Below are 23,416 nucleotides of genomic sequence, written 5' to 3' on the forward strand. Positions count from 1 at the left end.
CTATTAATCTTTTACTGTTCCTGCTGCTCGTTGTACTTACTCATGCTCAACGTTCCCTTATTCAAGGCTCTTTCTTAAGAGTGTTGACGACTCCAATATCTGATGAGTGTCTTAAAAATATGACTAACTCACCAGAGTTAAGTGCTACCCTGAAAGCCCCTCTTATGGAGGCTAGTAGACAAGTCACAAGTAAATATAAAAGTATTGGGGGTTTCATGACGTCACTTCAGTAGTAGGAATTGTTTGTAAGAGATTTACAAGACGCTGTAGGCGCGGCTAGAGCAGAAAGAGTGTATGGCTACTGGGGACTTTCCTTTAATCCTAAAAACATATACAATAGATTCACATAGATATCCTGTAGATAAGAAAGATGTAGAGGGATATTTAGACCAAAAGCTAAATAAGATTTCTAAAAGTTTGGTAGATAAAAGATGACAATGGCTTATCAGAGGAAAATGGTGGGATCCTCCATTATCTAGAGGACCCCAGAGACTTCCCCTAAATCCATAGCCTTTTACAGGTGTGTATGATAAAGATGGCAATTGCTGGGAAAACTACTTAGGAGAAAGAACTTCCTGTTACTCTCTTTCATTTACTAAGAGACTTGCTAGATTTAGGCCTCCTTGGTGCTTACTATTAAAGAAGGAAGATCTTATGGGACAGTTAAGGCCTCTATAGAAAAAAGTAAACGATTATGTGAAAGGGTTACAGAAAAGACACTATGAGCTTAAATTTGATATATGGCCAGATTTAACTAAGTATACTGAATATCATGATTTTTGGCCACAAATTGGGAACCCTCTAAGCACAATTGCCTAGAAAAGATTTAAAACGTATAAAGTACAAAACTAAAGTAACTATGAAGTACTAGAGTTCATGCCTTTCTGTTCAGCACCTTGCCCATATGTTCTGGTTAATGGTTAATTGGTGATAAACATCGAAACCCATTGTATTTCTTAAAAATAGAGGTAAAGCCGAAAACAAGTGCCTATCGTCATAGCTCGTCATCAAAAAAAAAAAAAACAAGATCAGGCGACCAGCTGGTGACCACCCAAGAACGAAGCCCTGCAGCAAGATTGTGTAACCTTTTGCCCTTTCTCATAGGAGACTTTTGCTATAAAAGCTTGTTATCCTCTGCATTAAATCGCACTCAACATCCACTCCTCTTGTGTGTGAGTTGTCTGTTTGCCATCTCCTCACCTATTCCAGTTCCTCCACTAGGTGTCCTCCGTTGTCCCGACAGAGCCGGTCCGCGGCATCTTCTAAATGTTGAATACATCTATCCTATTTCTTGGATTTGTCTTGAACACTTATCTGTTCTTTCTCTATAATGTCTAGGCTGACTTCAATCCCAGAGATTCAATCTTCTGCATGTTTTAACCTACTGTCAAGGCTTTCTACTTTGCTTTTTATTTCCTTTCCTTCTAATTGGTCAGATTTTATGGCCTCAAATTCTTTGTTGGAGCTTTGTTTTAGATCCTGTATGGACTTCTTTATTTCCTTAATTTGGTTTTCAGTGTTCATTCTCGTTATAGTTTTCTTGGACTCCTTTTCCTTCTGTTGGGCTTCATTCAGCATTCCCTTTGTGGCCTCCATGGATTCCTCCAGAGTTGTTTGTAGATTCCATAAATGTCTCTATTAATCATTGTTTATTCTCATCCTGCTCACACAATTCCTCTATTAATCTTTGGTTAGCTTCCTCATGCTCATGAAATTCCCATATTAATTTTTGGTTAGCCTCATCACGCTCACTCACTTCCCTATCAAGCTCACACAGAGTACTTTGCAGGCTTTCAATCTTTTCATTCAGCATATTTTCCAGTAGTGTTTGTACAGCATTTGGGGGATTCTCCTCTGGATTATTCATTAACTGCTCCTTTGCCTGATTATCATGAGAGGGAGTTGAGATACCTGGACTTACCATTTTTCTTGTGTTTCTACGGCTTGTTCTGCCCATTTGGGTATGAAAGCAAAACTAATTCCACTGTAGAACACTATTTTAAGGCAAGCATCAACCAGAGCTCTGTAGTTGCACAGATTGTTTGACACAATCAAAATGAGTACATGTACAATATAGTTCAACATATACAATCTAGTCCAACAACAAACAACTAGGGATCAATGGACTAAGATAATCAAAGGAGTCAGCAGAACAGAAATTAATAGGTTTAGGGAGAATTATAAGGAGAAAATAAGATTAGAAGGTGGGGAGGGAAAGGGAGAGAAGGAATATAACTAAGACCTAAATTCAGAGAGAGGAAAATGATAGAAGGAAAGGAGAAGAGAGATAAAAAGGAAAAAAGAAAAATTTTTTAAGTGAAACACTTAAAATTATATAAGTATCAATAAATAATACAATTAAGGGAGTTAAGGCTGAGAGTTTGTGAATTGAGTAATCAATATCTGAATAAAGTGTGCACACAATGAAGCCTAAGGTCTAAAAATTGAAGATGGGTTTATGTCTAGGGATGACCAGGACAGCAATTAAGTAAAGTGAAAAAACAAAAAGGACCAAAAGGGAAAAGAAAAGGGAATTACAAAAAAACAACTAAAATAAAAATGATGATAAAAATAGAAAACAATTTTTAAAAAAAAATTTAGGTAGATAAAAGAGATCTTCGATGTTTGGGGGGACGTGGGGGAAATCTTTTTTTTTTTGGTCTGGTTGTGGGGCCTGAATTCTGGGCCTGAGCACACTGTCCCTCAGCTCTTCAGCTCAAGGCTAGTGCCCTACCACTTGAGCCACAGTGCCACTTCCGGCTTTTTTCCTTGTGCTTATGTGGTGCTGAGGAATAGAACCCAGGGCCTCAGGCATGCAAGGCAAGCGCTCTAGCACTGAGCCAACTTCCCAGCCCTAGTGGGGGAAATCTTTTGTCCATAACCAGTCCCTTGGTGGAGTCTCTGGCTTGCTTGTGGTGTTTGGTTTGCCTCTGGCTTGATTGGTTTCTTAAATCAGTTCATTTGAGCAGGCAGAACAACTCTGCCTTCCCAGGGACTTTATGACCCTCCTTTCAGGCTAGTTCAGTGGGAGGATGATCTGCCTTGAGTTATCACAAAAGGCAAATCAGGAGTGATGCTATTGAGCAGTTCAAAGAAGTCTCCATTGGGACTGTCTTCCTTCAGATCTGCTATGTACCATAAGAAATCTAATGTGTGTGGGGGAGGGGGGAGGGGGGAAGGGGGAATGGCTGAGGGAGTGTTAAATTTGTCTTCTGTTAACTGCTGGTAAGGACTTAAATGAAAGAACATACTTTTATTAATAACCATGCTGCCATGGACAAATTGAATTTTGTACAGGTTCCTTGTTAGGTAAAAAGGCAACACTAGTAATTTATTCAATGGCCTCAAGTACTGAGTTCAAGGGGCACTGGAGGCTCATGACTATAACACTAGCTATGCAGAGGGCTGAGATATGAGAATCACAGTTGAAAACCAATCCTGAGAGACCCTTATTCTAATAAACCACAAAAATGTGATTATATATATATATATATATATGAATTGTATGCTTCCATCAGAATGACACTGCCCCCATTTGTCAGGAAATGGAAAGACTTGGAAAAAAATCATATTAAGTGAAGAAAGCTAGACCCAAAGAAATACAGGTCCCATGGTTTCCCTTATTTGCTATAATTAGTATACATCTAGGATAATCTTATCAGATGAGCAGAAAAGGCCAAAAGCTATGTACATATGAACACATAAAATGATACTAAGCAAAATGAACTCCAAGATATGGACACAAGAGGTTTTTGTTGTTTTTAATGTCTTTAGTGGTTTTTTGTTTTGTTTTGTTTTTGGGATCCGGTGGTGGGGCCTGAACTCTGGGCCTGGGTGCTATCCCTCAGCTCTTCAGCTCAAGGCTAGCCCTCTACCACTTGAGCCACAGTGCCACTTCTGGCTTTTTTCTTTTTGCTTATGAGGAATCAAACCCAGGGCCTCATGCATGCAAGGCAAGCACTTTACCACTGACCCACCTTCCCAGCCCCCATCTTTAATGTTTTTAATGTGACTTTTTTTGTTTGTTTTACATGTTCTTCCCCCTATGGTATATCCCTTGTTGCTACTGCATCTTGCTTATATATTTATCTAATTTGGGGAGGGGAGAGGAATAACAAAATGCTGAAACAGGTCAAACGATGACCCACTGCAGCAATGATATTCACAAGGCACTATCTTGGAAATGAACTTTATACCTTCGGGTGGAGGGGAGGAGTGGGGGAAGTGGGGGAAAGAAGGGATAGTAAGAGAAAAACAAAGGAGGGGAGTAACAATGCTCGACCAGAAATGTACTTATTACCGTACTCATATAACTGTAACCTCTCTGCGCAGCATCTTTACCATAAAACAATCTTTTTTAAAAAAGTGGGGGGGGGAGGGGGATGGGGGATTGTTAAGCCAGGCTAACATGAGAGCTAATGATGCTTATTCTTCACTACTTCACTACACGAGGGCGCACTATGCCCAGGCTTCCTTTAAAGCAACTGATGGTGCAGCTTCACTATTGCACCATGAATGTGCACCCTAAACCCAGGGTTCAGTGAGAGCTGATGAATGATGGTGATTCTTTACTTTTACCACAAGAGGGCCCCCTAAGTCCAGGCTGCCATGAGAGCTATTGATGGTGAGTCATCCCATTCACCACAAGAGGGCGTGCTAAGCCCATAGACACTATTTTGGCATGAGACTTGAAACCTGAACAAATGTCGAAATTGACACAATTAAATAATGTGTCAAAATCCACATGCATCTTCAACTTGAGACACATGTCAAAATAGACACACATCTAAATTGACACCTGTTAGCTGGGCACCAGCAACTCACATCTGTAATCCCAGTTGCTCATGAGGCTGAGATGTTAGGACATTGGTTCGAAGCCAAGCCAGGCAGGAAAGTCCGTGCGACTCATCTCCAACTGACCACCAGAAAACTGGAAAAGGGGCAGTGGCTCACATGGTAGAGCACTAGACTTGAGCTGAAGAGCTCAGGAACAGCACCCAGGACCAGAGTTCAAGCCCTATGACTGACAAAAAATAATCAATACCCATGCCACAACTGTCCTACCTGTCATAATCAACAGACATGTCAAAATTGACAGAGAATTGACACAAGTTTCAAAATCCACGTGCATGTCCACATTGTCACATTAGTTTCATATATTTTTATTCCATATATTTTTCCATAAAAACAAAGACAACATAAATCCATACTCATGGATACACTTAAAAGTTCTAACAGTGTACAAAATTGGATTACATATCCAAAATTTAATATGAGTATTAACTCACAAGGCAATATTGATATATCTTATTCTGGAAGCAAATCATCTCCTAGCTCTTCATCAGCAAAATCATCCTCATCGCCTCTTTTCTTGGCAGCAGTTTTTGGTCTTTCTATCTGTGGGCCAAGTGGATCCACATAGGAAGCATCTAGGTTTCAAAACAGATGATTCCATTAGAGTCATGTAGAAAGAAAACAGGAATGTGGAAATGATGAGTCTCAGAACCAAAACACAATGACTCAGAGTGAAGAGAAATGCAGTCAAGGTACTGTGGGTTTGTCTGCATATATCAAGTTCTCAGTGACACCCAGTGACATGGGGACCATCTCCCCAATCTTCTTCAGACCTGCTATCCCTGTGGGAACTGGGTGGGGAAGACCAACACTTGCCTATTTCTTTGTTACTGCTACTTTCATAAGGTTCATTTGTCCCGGGTAAAGTTCTGAGTTTGGCACTTAGTCGTTCACCTTTACTATTGGCACTACTGTTCTGGCCACTATCTGAAAACACAAAAATAAAAAAATGCATTTGTTTAATATGCTAAGAAAATATAACACTCCATTACACATTTTAAATTACACTTATTTGCCAGATATAGGCAGATTGTTCCATCTGGAAGCCACCTTCTTAGGAACGTATTTCTTGTTTGTTGACTTTTTGCTGATAATGAGGGTTAAAAGTCAGGGTGTCATGCTCTCAATTAGCTTTTTCATTCAAGGCTAGTGATCTACCACTTGAACTACACCTGTACTTCTGGCCTTTTTGCTGGTTAATTAGAGATAAGTGTCCCACAGACTTCCCTCCACCCCAATCTAGCTTTGAATTATGATTCTTAGATCTTGGCCTCCTGAGCAGCTAGGGTTACACCTGTGAATCACCAACACCCAGTACAGTTCCTCTACTGTTATTTAGTGTAGCTAACTCAGTTACTGACACAGTTTCTCCAGTTATGTCCTCCCACCTGAGTGCTACAATTCTTACTAAAACCTAGGATGCTCTATCTTGGGTTTGTTATCACTAGATCAATAGGTCAAGATAAAGCTCAAGCTTTGTTCCTTAAAAATGACATACCCCCATCCCAATAAAAGCAATGCCTACTCCTGAATAGTGGTGGCTCACAACTGTAATCCTAGCTACTCAGGAGACTGAAATCTGAGAATCAGAGTTCGAAGCCAGGCCAAGCAGTGAAGTCCACGAGATTCTTATCGCCAATTAACCCCTCAAAAGAAAGAGGTAGAGCAGGGACTTCAATGGTAAAATGCCAGCCTTGAGCAAAAAGAGCTAAGGGACAGTGCCCCAGGCCCTGAGTTCAAGCCCCAGTACACACACACACACACACACACACACACACACACACAATTTCTTGTAGGCAACGTATGAAATGAAACATCATTTAAGAGTAGTCTTTATCTGTGCTATTTTTTCATGTAATACAGGTTTCTGCTTCACAGAACTTGTGAGAAGCTGAGAGATTACCATAATTAGTAGAACTTAATAAAGAAGAACCAGCTTCTGAAGAAAGGAGAAACAGAAGACATTAGGTCTGCCTGGTATAAGTATAAGGCTAGTGAGATGCCCTATAAGTACACATGTGAAAAGTAGCTGGGTAAACTTGCCCAAGGTGGCAGATAACCTAGATCACACAATCACACTCTCCAAATATGTGTAGAATGTTCCTTTAGAAGACCATTACATTTCCCCTGTGCAATGAGACAGATATGGGCTTAATATTTTAAAAATGCAAAAAACTTATAGCTGTCCAAATAATGACTGTCTTGGGAGAAGAAAGCAATACACATTACTCGAGATTTTCAGACAGACTGATAGTAGTAGCTTCTAACATTCATTTTATGTTATTATATTTTCTAAAAGAACTATTTCTTTAGGTCCATTTTTTATTTCTTCCCTTCAGAACCCCTACAATTTTTCATTTGTTCTGCAGTGCTGAGAATCAAATCCAGGCATACAAAGCACACACTCTAGTGCTAAGCTATACCTTCATTCCAATAACAGCATCTTTTTCCTATTTTATAAGCCTTAATTTGTGTGTGTGTGTGTGTGTGCGCCTGCCTGCACATTAGTACTAGGGCTTTACTCAGGACCTGGGAGCTGTCCCTTAGCTTTTTTTTTTTTTTTTTTTGGTCAGTCTGGGTCTGGGAGCTGTCCCTCAGCTCTTCAGCTCAAGGTGAGCGCTCTACCACTTGAGCACTTCTGGTTTTCTGGTGGTTTATTGGAGATTAGAGTCTCACAGGCTCTCCTGCCCAGGCTGGCTTTGAACTGCAATCGTCAGATCTCAGCCTCCTGAGTAGCTAGGATTATAGGCGTGAGCCACCAGTCCCTGGCTCACACTCACCATTTCTAAGTGTACTTTATATTTTAACTCATAGATAATGTTTCTGGGAATAAATCAAAACAAGATGGTCTTTAGAATCCCCACATTTCTTTCTGAGCTAGTGACAAGCCAGAGCCCTGCCATTCTACATAAATGCCCTGTGTTGGGTCAACGGACTTGACATTGAAAGTCCCCAGTGACATTACATTTCTCTTATTCATGAGCTACCATTCCCTCAGACAATGAAGATGACTTTATGATATGTGGATGAACAGAGGCTGAGGCAGTTTGTCCTCACTAGCTCCTCCTATCAAAAAACTACCAAGGGAATCTTCCAAGTTGAAATAAAATAATGCTAGCAATGCCAGTGAAAACTGAAAACATGCAGGTCTAGAGTAAGGTAGATACAGAGACAAAGAAAGACCCAGTAATACTGTCATGTGATGCATAAATAATTTTAACACATGGACAGAATTTTAAAGATAAAGGTTAGAGATGTAGCTCAAGGACAGTGCTTGCCTGGAATGCTTTAGGGACCTGTATTTGATCCTAAGCACTAGAGAGGAAAATTAAAAGCATAAAATGATTATAACTACAAAACAATGTTATACATAAAAAAAATCAAAAGAAAAAATTATTGCAGCAGTAACAAAATAAGGATGTAAAGAAAACATTTCATATGTGACTGAAATTAAGTTACTATTGGGTAAAATATACTGTTATACTTTATGTAATCTCTATCTACAGAAAACGAAACTATAGAAGATGGAAACAAAGAAACCAGAAGAGTCAAAGCAGACCACCAGAAAGATTCAGTGAACATGGAAGAAGGAAAAAAGAGGAGGACAAAGTAGCTGCAAGGCACACAGAAAACAATGGAAAGTCTCCTTCTACATAACTGCTTTAGGTATAAGGGGATTCAGCCCCCCAATCTAAAAATAAAATGGGTAAACTGATAAAACAACAACAAACAAGATATAATTACATGCTGTCTATAAAATAACTTCAGACATAAAGGCATATGTAGATTCAAAGTGAAAGGACACCGATCCAGGTGTGGTGGTACATTCCTATGATCCCAGCCCTTGGAAGGCAAAGACCAAGAGGATTGTGATTTCAAGGCCAACCAGTGCAATACAGTGAAACCCTATCTCAAAAAAAAAAAACAGATTAAAATATATTGCACATATGATAATCAAAAGTGGAGTACTGCTGGGAGCTGGTGGTAATCCCAGCTAGTAGGATCCTGTAATCTCAGCTACTCGGAAGGCTGAGGTCTGAGGACTATGGTTTAAATCAAACTCAAGCAATAGTCTGTGAGACATATACATCCAATCAACTACCAAAAAGCCGGAAGTAGAGCTGTGGCTCAAGTGGTATAGTTACTAGCTTTGAGCAACAAAGCTTACAGATGGTGCCCATGCTCTGATTTGTAGCTCCATAACCAACACACACACACACAAAATGGAGTTTTAGATTTATTAGAGAAAATAGATTTTTACTCTGAGTACTCAAGTCTTAGCTAAAGCAATAAGGCAAGAAAAAGAAATAAAACACATCTAAAGGGAAAAAGAAGCAAAATTATCTGTTGCTTCAGCCAATTATCTTAGCTACTCAAGAGGCTGACATCTGAGGATCGATGTTCAAACCTAACCCAGGCAGAAAAGTCTAAGAGACACTTATCTCCAATTAACCACCAAAAAGTTGAAAATGGAGCTGCTTTCATAGTGCAATGGCAGAACAGAATGTCTTTACAGAGATGTGGTCCCTAAGCTGAAACTGTCTGCTCTCCAGCCCTTTGTGAAAAAAAAAAAATCTACTCTTGCCCATCTTGGCATATCACTGACCACCCAGGTCTACTAGCATGTGTAAATTTCTTCTGGAGTCCAACATTGAAATACTTTGATGCTTCACAGTGTGGTGGATTCTCTTCTAATACTCATTACTGAATGAGGAATGAGCACAGGACAATGCCTCTCTGGTCCACATATGCTGCAAGGAGAAATGACATCAGCCTTGGCCCCTAAGGCTTGTTTCTCCAGTCTCCACTTGCATCCATCCCCTCCAAGGCCAACTCTGTATTCAAGTGGCATCTCCTTGGAATGCCTGCTCCTTGACAGTAATCTCTGGGCCTGTTCTTAGTGGGCACACGCATGACTTCTTCACACCCTGCATGGGATGCCATTAAGGCCCAATGAAATCATGGAAAGGAGTTCTAGATAAAGAACATGCCCACCTTTAGACTTACAGTCTTAAAAAAAAACCCCGGTTATGCTGGGTTTTATGAATGCCATTTTCCTCAAAAAATTGACTAGAAAGTGAATTTCTGTTCACTGAGTCAGAGTATCTTGATTTTCATGGCAATTTCATTTTCAGGATAAAAATGATATATTTTCATAGGACAAGTTCACATTCAAGATATCATAAAAAATCATATTCAAACATACAGCAAATGGAAACAAAAGGCAATATAACAAAACCTTAATAACACAATAGTCATAATTAGTTACAAAATGATACTCTCATGTCAAAACAGAAACTGCTGTTCAGGAGACACTCATGCATCAGAGGACACAGGAGACACGGATGTGTTCAGGCAGGACCAGGGCTGTCCCCTCCCCACCCCCTTGGTTTATTCATTAAGTATATACATACTGTTGCATCTCAAGACTTTAAAATAATAGAAAATGGCCCTGATATGGATGCTAACTTTCAGTGTGGTCTGATTTAATTAACCTGACCCCCAAGTTCTGCTTGTAAGTAAGCAATGCATTTTTATATCAAGTGATTAAAATAAACTCCTTTATTTTAAATTAATTCTGTAAAAATAAAATACTGAAACTCCTGGAACGGCTCATAAAAATTCTAAACCAAGTGCTTTTCTTAACCACAATATAAAAACCAAAATTTTAAAATGCTTTTACTGAGTCCTGTGAATTAACTACAAGTCCCCCAACTTTGTACCTATGGTGCTTTGATCTGAGCTATTCTTTACTGCAGTCCCTTTGCAGGAGGAATGATTCAGATAAGCAACAGATGGAAGGCAAACGGATCCTCAAACAAGAAATGCCTTCCTATTATCTTGAGGAAAACAGCTCAGGATAGAAAACTCAGAGACTAACTTGTTCCTGTTCTGTTCCAGTAATAAAGTGGTAACTCCTCCAGAACTCCTCCTCCAGAGACAAAGACTGAGCTAATGGTCAACCAGATCAGACTTTTCTGACCCCTAATTCACCCTACTTAGCTTGTACTTTGAAAGACGGTTGAAGATGTGCTGAAGTGCTGTATTTCCATGGTGGCTGTGAAATAACTTTCCTTTCTCTGCCCTTTATCATGTGTCTTTATTTGGCGTATGGGAGTTACTGGCCAGACTTAACATGGGACTCCTGGGGTCTAAAAATCCAGTTTCCACAACAGCTACTATCAGCTCCCCTGCCTCCAGGACATGACAGGCAGAGTGGGGCCCCTGGGTGGTGTGTGTCACTTGTCCATCACTGGATGAGGCCTGTCCAGGGTGAGGTGCCACAGGCTGGATGTCTAGGCTGTTACACTGGGAACCTGGCTAAGGTGGCAATAGCAGCAGAGGCCTTTTTGTGTGCACTGCATTGTACTACACTGAATCTCAGCATTTTCTCACTCATAGTGGAGCCCAGGGGCTAAGGACATAGTTCCACTGGGAGATTTTGAGACCTGGCTTTCCTTGGCCACAGCCCAAGATGACTGATTCTGCAACCCAGGATGGGTTCAGCACTCTGTTACAAGCCTTCCACGTGATCCATTGTCTGAGAATCACTGAGGGGACAGGAGCTGAAAGTCACTAAAAAATATCAATACACAGCACAAGGCCCTAGTGACCTAGTCCACTCATACACCTAAACAACAAAATCCCCATACTTTTCAAGGCTGCTCCAGCACTTCAGAAACAGCTAGACTATAAAATCAATAATATATTACTATTCCTCTCTCTCAGGCAAGCCTTTGAAAATTGAGTTGGAGGCACTGCATTTAACATTTTATACTTAAGCTGGTGAAAGGTAACATGCAGAGTTACCTTGTAACTCTCTTCCACTTTGTTGGCTCTAGCCCAGAGCACACATGTCCATGTAGGCATAAGAAGACGCAAGTCACAGTTTTATCCTTAGGATGGAGGGTGTTGATCTGGCTCTTTCTCTGCAGGTTGGTACTGAGAACTTCTAAGTGGGGAATGGAAAGGAGGGGGGCCACTGCTTACATGGTGCAGGAGGAGGGCACTGTAGAGTTAGGTGTTGCAGATGAGGGCTAGAGAAAGAAAAGGGAGAAAGCATGCTTGCTTTATTCAGGCTTCAAAGCGAGGGCCAGCCCTCTAGTGGCCTGTACCTTGAACTGAAGAAAGTCCAACACTTGCCTGGTTGTTAGCAGAGGCAATAAAATCTGGCTACAGGAAAAGCAAAGAAGTTAGGAGTAACATATGCTTGAGGTGTCAGAAAATAAGGCTCAAAAAGGTAAATGGGAGGAGGAAAAAAGAAAATAAACCCAATAAGCAAGCACATCAGGAAAGGCCTGTTTGATACTTTACACTTGTGCCAAGCTGCTTGGAAAATGCCTTCTTTCTCCCTCTACCTGAATAGCCCTTTATGTGAGAACAGAGCTCACTTGTACTCTAGGACTTTTCATGTTGGACTGAGATGGACTGAAGAAAGCAAAAAACAACTGCTTAAAGTGATGGAGTAGCACTGAGGAGGGTGAGCCAGGAAATGCCTCTCCCTCACAGTGGCAGCCTTGCTGTTCTTCCTGCTAGTGTCTTATTTAGCTCCCACTGGATCACAGAGGGACCGTAGGCCTGCTCTCCCTCCTATGGGCTCTGAGAATCACCATCCTCCGTCAGCAGTTCTTAGGGTTGAAGCCCTTCATAGGCCCTGAGGTTAGGCATGTTGGCAGAGGGAAAAAACTGGGAGGCCATTCACCTCCATACGCCAAATAAAGAGACCTGGTAAAGAGTAGAGAAAGTAGTTCTTACATAGTAACCATGGGAAGACAGCACTTCCATACATCTTCATTAAGTCTTTCATGAAAAGATGTTGGCTTTGGGTTAAATAGGGAAAATTGAGGGCAGGGCACGAGAAAGCTATACATAGTTAAAACAGTCCCAAGTCAAAGGTATTGTAATGGTTGATCATTAGTTCAGGGAGGGTTCCAGGGTGTTCACTGGCTCAGAGAGTTGGAAGGTGAGGCTGGTCCTAAAATTTTAATACCACTTCCCTAAAGGTTGCTCACTGACTCTAATTGGACAGTCAATTTCAAGGGAGCTCATACAGAATATTTCTACTGCCCACAGCAAGATCCACCAAGTTGGTCTGGGGAAGCTTCTAGAATTTCTTTTAATTGATGAACTTTCTTCCTATCTCTTGACTTCTTGATTTTAATCATTTTTCTTTGAGTAGAGATTCACAGTCACTAATGCAATTCCAAATTCTTAAGAGCCATAGAAGAAAGGTTTTCAAGTGAGGCAAATTAAAAGATACTTTTCCTAAGTCCTATAAATAACTAAAAATCCCCCAAGTTCATATCTATGCCCTTTGATCCGAGCTAGTCTCTACTTCAGTCCCTTTTTTGCAGGAGAAAAGGAGAGATTCAGATAACTACCTTTCATGGAAGGCAAACTGCTCCTCAAACAATTTTATTTTAACATTACCTTAAATCAAACAGACAAAACTTAAGGAGACCACCTTGTTCTTGGTCTATTCCAGTAATAAAGTGATAATGTCTCCACACCCCCTCCAGAGACAAAGACTGAACTAATGATCAACCATTACAATACCTTTGACTTGGAACTGTTTTAACTATGTATACCTTTCTCGTGCCCTGCCCTCAATTTTCCCTATTTAACCCAAAGCCAACATCTTTTCATGAAAGACTTATGAAGACGTATGGAAGTGCTGTCTTCCCATGGTTGCCATGTAAAAACTACTTTCTCTACTCTTTACCATGTCTCTTCATTTGGCGTATGGAGGTGAATGGCCAGACCTAACCTGATAGTCCTGTACCCTTAGCGTGGGGTCTGAAAGTTCTGTTTCAGTTGAGCTGTTTATAGTCTTCATTCTCCTAGTATTGATACTTATAACTGATACTGAATTAGTAAGAAATTCTGGGTTTGACTATGAGGTGCTAGGTATGGATATTATTGGACATAAGGATAATTTACTATACTATTTTTTCTACTCTTGCAAAAGTTCTGGTTTCTATAACCTTTCCAGTCCAAGATTTTGGTTAAGGGATAGAGGACCTATATATTCTCTGGTTTATAAAGAACTGATAGGCCAGAACTCTCAAGACCCAAACCTCAGCCTGATAAAACTCCAATGGTCAAACGTATCATTAAGCAGGAATTGGGCAGGAGAGGAGGTAAGGAGATAGTGTGGACTATGGGAGGGGAGAGTGTGGCAGACTATCTAGTGCTCCTGGGACTTGCACTCAATGCTGCTTCTACCAATTGCTCAAGCTCTGAGTTATGGCTTTTGTGGCCTAAGGGTAAATAGGTCAGGAGTGTGAGGTTCAGGTGGACAAGCTAGAATGACTAAAACTCGGTGCCACTGATGCTTATCACTGCATAGACATAGCTGGCAAAGCTGAGCTATTTCAAGAAGAAATCTTTCTCTCCCTGGGAAAGTCAGACAACATGTGCCAGGCAGTACTGGCAGCAGCATTCACCTGTGTGTCTATCTTTCCAATTCAATTTCCTTGACTCTCTGTGTGGTGTATGGCATAGAGCATATATCCAAGATATGCTAAGAACCAATTAAAGAAGAACCAAAAGTAAGAATTACATTTTTCTGTTGCATTCCTGGATGAGAACAGCTGTAACAGACCTCAGCTGCAGTTACCTGGGGCCAGGTCTAAGTGCAGGTCAGAACTAAGTGTGGCTAAGAGAGATTATATCTATTTATAGATCTCAATTTAACATTTTTTTCTATTCTACTAAAGTTCTATTAATATTCACTTATACTTCCTTCATGGGAGAAAGGAATGGAAAACTTCAGAAAACTTCCTAAGAAATGATGCTTCAAAGAGTTAAACTCAAGGAATTTTAGACTTGCCAAGAACTTTAGAATCACTTATAGTATATACCATTTACAAGGCTCGATCCCAGAAAGACAGGTGCTGTCATGATCAACACAGATTCTAAATAGCAGTACTGGTTCTGGAACACCAGACAAAATATCTGGATCTCTCAGTGCTCTATGAGACAAGCAAACACAGTAAAACGCATTTGTATGCCCATCTATGATGAACTATCCAGCATGAACTCAATGAATCAATTAGTAGGTGATAACAGGTATGTAGAAGAACTGAAATATGGTAACACTTACAAACATTCATATCACAGTACTCGCTTACCAAACTAGAATGAGTGAAACTGTACTGTGTGCAGAACAAACAGATAAACAATACAAACATATAAAGGATACTTTGGGGTGATTTTGAAGAATGTTTCCAGAATCCCATATACTGGAATCTGTCAAACCCAGCCTCCCAGCAAAGTAAATACTTACCATTGCCAGTGCTCCCCTCCCATTTGCTTCGGGAGCCCCCACTGCCATCTCTGCCAGACTTGATGCGCTAGACCAATAAAAAGACAAATTTAGAAGAGTAATGACATTCCTTCAAAACTGAATACACCAAAGGCTGAATTTAAAATTGACATTCCTATGTAACTCTGAGCACTAATTCATCAACACTTGAATGCTATTGGGAGGAAAAGGTCACCTTCCCTGACTCATAGAATATTTAAAGGGCATTTTCATTCAAAAGTCCAGTATATCACTGCTCACACAAGCAGCTCAACAATGTCTTTTGTTGTTCTAGTACTAGAGCTTGAACTCAGAGCCTTCTGTTGCCAGCTTGGCATTTTTACTCAAGACTGGTATTCTAACCATTTGAACCACACTTCCACTTCCTAGTTTTTTTTCGTTTTGGGTTTTTTTTTTTTTTGTTGTTTTGTTTTACTAGTTAATTGGATGGAGATAAGAGTCTCTCAGGAAAATCTCAGGCAGCTTAGTTAAGGACACAGATTCAAGCAACCACGGTTTGGGGCCACAGCAGTGGAGGCGGCTGCTGCCACTGGCCACCGTATTCAACACTGAAAGCCCAGGACAAAGGCACCAGAGTGGCTTGTACTCATAGCCAGCAAGGACCAACAAGGAGTGGAAATCTTCATTTGGTCAACCCCAGACAGTCGTAGACTGTGGAAGTAGAGAACCTGGAAACCAAGGGAGAGGTGTGAGTACCTCAAGACATCCTAACTCATTCTCACCGAGCAGCAATGGGAAGGTAGCTCCACCCCCACCGTAGGAGAAAAACTCCATCTTTGATACTGACATGGACCTGACCAGAGCAGCTAGCACTATTTGACCTGCGGCAGGCCTCAGCTCCACCCCTGAGAAGAGTTGCCCCTCCCAAGCAGAGGCAGCTCCTCGTGGACAGGGCAGATTCTCCTTAGTGGGTAAACAGAGCCAGAAGCTACCCTACCCAGCTGTGCACAGGAAGCAACTACAGCCCCTTGAGCAATTGGAAACTTGGTACATATAAATCCTGAGATTGGCTCCAGGTTGGGCTGATTGTCTCAGGAGCTAGCCCATCAGGGTAAAGCATCTGATCACTGACAGGCCACAGCCCAATTTACAAACTAGCACCCCTCACAGCAACTCCAAGCTAGAGGAAACAGCCACCTTGCTCTTTTGTGTCACTCAAAGTAGATCGCCCTCCCACTGAACTAGCCTGGGAGGAAGGACATAAACTCTGGGGTGAGGCAGAGCTTCCTTCAGCCTGCTCAAACAATATGATTTAAGAAACCAACCAAGTCACAGGACAAGCAAACACCACAAGCAAACCAGAGACTCCACCACCAAGAGACTGCCTACAGACAGTGGAAACACAAGAACCATCCCTGCCCCCCCCCAAAAAAAACTTTTTTTTATCAAAGAGCTTTTTCTACCTAATTTTTTTAAACTGTTTTCTATTTTTCTCACTTTTATTTTAGGTTTCTTGTTGTTTTGGTTTTACTTTGTTGTTATTGTTGTTTCTTTTTTGCTTTTTTTCTTTTAATATTCTCTTTATACTCTTTTCCCTTTTGATCCTTCTAGGTTTTTATTTTTATTTTTGCATTACTTAATTGCTGTTCTGTTCATACCCAGATATATATCTGTCTTTGATTATTAGACCTTATCTTTCATTGTGTACATACTTAATTCTGATATTGACTACTCAATTCACAAACTCCCAGACTACACTCCATTAGCTGTAGAATTACTTCTTTTTTTTGGGGGGGTAGGTCTGGTCGTGGGGCCTGAACTCTGGGCCTGGGCACTATCCCTCAGCTCTTCAGCTCAAGGCTAGCACTCTTAGAATTACTTCTTTATACTTACATAATTTTAAGTGTTTCATTTTAAATTTTTTATTTTTTATCCTTCCTTTCTCTTTATCTCTCTTCTCCTTTCCTGATATCCCTACTTCTTCTCACTTGCCTCCATGCATTCCTCCAATCTTATTTTCTCCTGACAAGTCTCCCTAAACCTAGTAATTTCTAGTCTGCTGACCCCTTACTTGATTTTTCTTAGCACATTGATCCCTAGCTGTTGTTGAACTAGATTGTATCTATTGAACTAGATTGTATCTGTACCCATTTTATCTGGATCAAACAATATGTGCATCTACAGGGCTCTGGTTAATGCCTGCCTTAGTGTTCTAGTTCAGAATCAGTTTGGCTATCATATGAAAATGGGCAGAACAAGCAGAAACACAAGAAAAATGGCAAATCCAGGTATTTCAATTCCCACTCATGAGAATCAGGCAACAGAGCAGTCAATGAATAACTCAGAGGAGAGTTCCCAAAATGCTCTACAAACAATACTGTTAAACATGCTGAATGAAAAGTTTGAAAGCCTGCAAAGGTCTCACTGTGAGTATGATAGGGAAATGCATGAGCTTGATGAGGCTAACCAAAGATTAAAACAGGAATATCACAAGTATGATGAGGCTAACAAAAGATTAATACAGGAATCTTGTGAGCATGATGAGGCAAACCAAAGATTAATACAGGAATATCATGAGCGTGATGAATATAACCAAAGATTAATACAGGAATATTGTGAGCATGAGGAGGCTAATCTAAGATTAATAGAGGAGAATGACAATACACAAAGATTGAGGCATTCATGGAATCCATGAACAGACAGCTGGAGCAATCCAGAAGGCCACAAAAGGAATGCTGAATGAAGCCCAATAGAAGGAAAGGGAGTCCAATGAAACCATAACCAATCAACTAAGGAATTTCAGAATGAACACTGAAAACAAAATAAAGAAAGGCCATACAGGATCTAAAACAAAGCTCCACAAAGAATTTGAAGTCATCAAATCTGACCAATTAGAAGAAAAAGAAAAAACAAAACAAAACAAAGTAGAAAGTCTTGACAATAGGTTAGATCATACAGAAGATTGAATCTCTGGGACTGAAGACAGCCCAGATACTATAGACTAAGAACAGAAAACTATTCAAGACAAATCCAAGAAATATGACAGATCTACTCAACAGCTAGAAGACACCATCAGATGGCCTAATCTGAGGATAATGGGTGTAGAGGAGAATCTAGATACAGAAGTTCAAAGTCTAGGAAATTAATGTAACAAGATCATAGCAGAGAACTTCCCAAACATGCAAAAAGATATGTCTATTCAAATACAAGAAGCCTTTAGAACCCCAAATAGACCAGACCAGAAGAGGACATCCCAATATCACATTGTAATCCACACAGGATCAATTCAGACCAAAGAAAGGATCCTTAAAGATGTCAAGGAGAAAAGATCAATCACCTACAAATGGAAACCAATCATAATAACTTCAGATTTCTCACCAGAGACAATTAAAACAAGAAGAGCCACGAATGATGTATGCCATGCCCTAAAAACAAAAGCTATCAACCAAGATAAACTCTCATTCATAACAGAAGGACAAATAAAACACTTCCACAGCAAAGAAAATTTGAAATAATATATCTCTACCTAACCACCCCTACAAAAGATACTTAAAGATGTCCTATAGAAAGATGTCCATAGAAAACCAACAAGAGCACGATAAAGGCCCAGAAACAGTCCCCAGAGAATCCCAAAAAGCAAAGGAAGAACCCAGTTGGCACAGTCCCCAAGAAGGTGGATAACATGACAGGAAATACCAAACACCTCTCAGTTCTAACTCTCAATATGAATGGACTTAACTCTCCAATTAAGCGACATAGATTGTCTAGTTGGATCAAAAATCAAGATCCTTCTATCTGCTGCCTTCAAAAGAAACACCTTTCCCACAAAAAAAAAAAATCTGAAAATGAAAGACTGGAATAAAATCTACCAAGCAAACGGCCCCCATAAACAGGTGGGAGTTGCATTCCTAATATCAGATAAAATAGACTTCAAATTAAAATTAGCAAGAAGAGATAAAAGGTCATTACATACTAATTAAGGGATCTCTCTTTCAGGAGGATATTACAATTCTAAATAGCTACTCAACAAATAATGGAGCTCCCAAATTTATCCAAGAAATACTACTTTCCCTCAAATCTCACATAGATCCAAAGACATTAATTGTTGGGTACTCTAACACACCACTATCCCCTCAGGATAGATCAACCCGGCAAAAACTTCACAGAGAAAATTTGGATCTAAACAACTGCATAGACAAATTAGACTGAACAGACATTTACAGAATATTTCACCCAGCAGCATCAGAATACATGTTCTTCTCAGCAGCACATGGGACATTCTCCAAAACAGACCACATTTTAGGTCACAAAACACATTTTCCAAATTCAGAAACACTGAAATTATGCCCTGCATTCTCTCAGACCACAAGGGAATAAAATTAGAATACAACACCAAAAGCCACCAAAGACAATTCTGTAACACATGGAGGCTGAACAACACACTGTTGAACCACCAGCGGGTCATGCAAGAGATTAGAAAGGAAATTCAAATGTCCATGATATTCAACAAAAATAAACACACAAATTACCAGCTCCTCTGGGACACAACAAAGGCAGTACTCAGAGGCAAGTTTGTAGCTCTGAGCTCCTACATCAACAAATTGGAGAGATCTAAAACCAACAATTTAATGAGGCACCTGAACCTCCTTAAAAAAGAGCAACAAGCTAAATCCCAATCCAATAGACTGAAACAATTAAAATTAAAGCAGAACTAAGTGAATTAGAGTCCAAAAAAACATAAAAAGAATCAACAAAACAAAGAGTTGGTTCTTCGAAAAAACTAACAAAATTGACAGACCTTTTCCAAATCTTAGCAGAAAAAGAAGAGAACACCATCAAATAAACAAACTCAGAGATGAGAATGGTAACATCACCACAGAAAGAACCAAGAGTCAGAACATTATAAGAGAATACTTCTCAAACTTTTATGCTAATAAGTTTGAGAATCTGGAAGAAATGGAAGAATTGTTAGCAAATATTGACATGCCCAAACTAAACCAAGATAATTCAAACCAACTTAACAGACCTATATAAAGCATCAAAATAGAAACGGCAAGCAATAAGAGACTTCCCATCTAAGAAAAGTCCAGGACTGGATGGATTTACAGCAAAATTCTACAAGGCCTTCAAAGCAGAACTCACACCAATACTTCTCCAACTTTTCAATGAAATTGAAAGTGAAAGTTCACTACCAAACTGTATGAAGCCATCATAATCCTCATCCCAAAACCAGGCAAGAATTCATCAAAGCAAGAAAACTATCAACCATTTCTTCGGTGAACATCGGTGCAAAACTTCTCAACAAAATTTTGGCCAATCAACTTCAACAACTCATAAAAAAATCATACACTAAAATCAAACAGGATTCATTTCAGGGATGCAAAGCTGGTTCAATATACACAATTCAATTAATATAAATTCATCACATCAAAAAGAGCAAGGATAAAAACCACATGATTATCTCAATAGATGCAGCAAAAGCATTTGACAAGATCCAACAGCACTTTATGATGAAAGCTCTGGAAAAAGTAGGAATCCATGGAACTTTCCTCAATATAATAAAGGCTGTGTAAGACAAACCTACAGCCAGCATTATACATAATGGCGAAAAGCTAAAGCTATTTCCTTTAAACTCAGGAATGAGGCAAGGATGTCCACTCTGTCCATTTTTCTTCAATTTAGTATTAGAATGCCTAGCTAGAGAAATAAGACAAGATGCAAACATAAAGGGGATCCAAATAGGGAAAGATGAAGTAAAACTCTCCCTCCTTGCAGATGACATGATCTTGTATTTAAAGCACCCCATGGACTCCATTCCCAAGTTACTTGAGCTGATCTGAAACTTTGGCAAAGTAGCAGGGTATAAAATTAACCCTCAAAAATCAATGGCTTTTCTGTATGCCAATAAGCAGAAGAGCCTGGCTCAAATCAGGAAAGCAACTCCTTTTGCAATAGCCCCACAAAAAATAAAATACCTAGGAGTTAACTGAAGAACTGAAAGACTTCTATGATGAAAACTTTAAAAACCTGAAAAAGGAAATTAAAGCAGAACTTAGAAAGCGGAAAAAACTTCCCATGCTCCTGGATTGGGAGGATTAACATTGTGAAAATGACAACACTGCCAAAGGCTATCAGTGAGATCCCTATCAATATCCCAACCTCATTCTTCAATGAAACAGAAGAAGCAATCCAAAACTTCATATGGGAAAAAAAAAAAGACCTCCAAATAACAAAAACAATTCTTAGCAGAAAGAACAGTGTTGGAGGAATATCTATACCAAACTTCAAACTCTACTACAAAGCCACAGTAGTCAAAACAGCTTGATACTGGCACAAAAACAGACTTGAGGACCAATGGAATAGAACTGAAGATCCAGAACTGAACCCACAGACGTACAGCCACCTAATCTTCAATAAGGAAGCTAAAAAATAGAATGTAAGAAAGACAGCCTCTTCAGTAAATCATGCCAGCAAAATTGGTTAAACACCTGTAGAAAACTAAAGCTAGATCCATATTTATCACCCTGCACCAGAATCAACTCCAAATGGATCAAAGACTTCAAAGTAAAAGCAGACATCCTGAAAACATTACAGGAAGGAATAGGAGAAACTCTAGGGCTCCTTGGCAAAGGCCAAAATTTCCTTAATAAAGACCCAGAAAAACAACAAATCCAAAGAAAGGTTGGACAAATTGGATTGCATGAAACTGCAGATCTACAACATGGAAAAGGACATAGCTAGCAAGATCAATAGAAAGGCCACAGATTGAGAGATTTTCACAAGCCATACAATGGACATGGGCCTCATATCTAAAATATACCTAGAACTCAAAAATTAAATCCTCCAACAACAAATCCTCAAAGAAAAACCGCCTGATTAATAAGTGGGCTAAAGACTTAAAGAGAGTCTTCTCTAAAGAGGAAATAAGAATGGCCAATAAACACATGAAGAAATGTTCAACTTGTGTAGCCATGAAAGAAATGCAAATCAAAACAACATTGAAATTCCACCTCATCCCACTTAGAATGGCTATAATCAAGAAATCTAATATCAACAGATTCTGAAGGGGACGTGGCCAAAGAGAACTCTACTGCATTGTTGGTGAGAGTTTAAACTTGTTCAACCACTTTGGAAAGCAGTATGAAGGTTCCTCAAAAGACTCCACATAGAGCTCCCCTATGACTCATCAATCCCACTTTTGAGCATTTACCCAAACAATCACAAACAAGGTCATTCTAAAGCTACCAGCACATCTGTGTTTATCGCAGCATTATTCACCATAGCGAAGATATGGAACCAACCCAGATATCCCTCAGTAGATGAATGGATCACGAAAATGTGATATATATTATATATATATATATATATATATATATATATATTACATATATTTATTCCTCCATGAGAAAGAATGACATTGGCCCATTTATCAGGAAATACAAAGACTTGGAAAACATTATATTAAGTGAGGAAAGTCAGACTCCCCCAAAATATAGGTCTTATGGTTTTCCTATTTGCAATAACTACTATATGTCTTGGATAATCTTACCAGACAAGCAGAAAAGGTCAAAAGTTATGTACATATGACCATATAAGATGATGCTAAACAAGGATACTTGTTGACCCATTGTAACAATGAGATGTACAAAACACTATGTTGAAAACAAACTTTACAACTTCTGTGAGGAAGGGAAGAGTTGGGTAGGTGGGGAGGGAAGGGATGATAGGGGGAAAACAAAGGAAGTGGTAACAATGCTTGATAGAAAATGTGGTCATTAACTTACTCATATAACTGTAACCACTCTATACAGTATCGTTACAATAAAAATTATATTAAAAAAAAAGAAAACATGGCCAACTTTTTTTCTATTAAAAAGTAAGGAAGGGGGCTGGGAAGTTGGCTCAGTGGTAGAGCGCTTGCCTTGCATGCATGAGGCCCTGGGTTCGATTCCTCAGCACCACATAAGCAAAAAAGAAAAAAACCCAGAAGTGGCGCTGTGACTCAAGTGGTAGAGCGCTAGCCTTGAGCTAAAGAGCTGAGGGACAGCACCCAGGCCCAGAGTTCAGGCCCCACGACCGAACCCCCCCCCCCAAAAAAGTAAGGAAGGCTAGGAATGATGCTACATGTCTGTAATCCCAATACCCAAGAGAATCATGAGTCCTAGGCCACGATGGGCTCAACTATCTCAAAAAGAAGCAAATGAAAAAAAAGGTATAAAGAGACTTTCCTTAAAACTTCAATCCTCATTGTCTTCACAGACAAAAGAAAATCTTGCAATATTTAACAAAATAGAT

The 23,416-nt window shown here is 39.7% G+C and overlaps 1 protein-coding gene across 4 annotated transcripts in view; it reads right to left on the reverse strand.

Moving 5' to 3' along the window:
* Positions 1-5,146: 5,146 nt before the first annotated feature.
* The window catches only part of Ift88 (intraflagellar transport 88), a 125,052-nt gene continuing 106,782 nt past the window's right edge, over positions 5,147-23,416 (reverse strand). For 3 of the 4 annotated variants that reach the window (XM_013011802.1, XM_013011794.1, XM_013011801.1), the window contains 3 exons: positions 15,143-15,209; positions 5,671-5,781; positions 5,147-5,429 (listed from right to left, as the gene is read on the reverse strand). In XM_013011802.1, coding sequence (XP_012867256.1) covers positions 5,308-5,429; positions 5,671-5,781; positions 15,143-15,209 — 300 coding nt within the window. In that variant the 3' untranslated portion in view covers positions 5,147-5,307. The remainder of the gene's footprint in view (positions 5,430-5,670; positions 5,782-15,142; positions 15,210-23,416) is intronic. The other variant, XM_013011807.1, reaches the window with a different exon arrangement.

Source organism: Dipodomys ordii, unplaced genomic scaffold (genome assembly GCF_000151885.1).
Source record: "Dipodomys ordii isolate 6190 unplaced genomic scaffold, Dord_2.0 Scaffold1, whole genome shotgun sequence".
NCBI lineage: Eukaryota > Metazoa > Chordata > Mammalia > Rodentia > Heteromyidae > Dipodomys > Dipodomys ordii.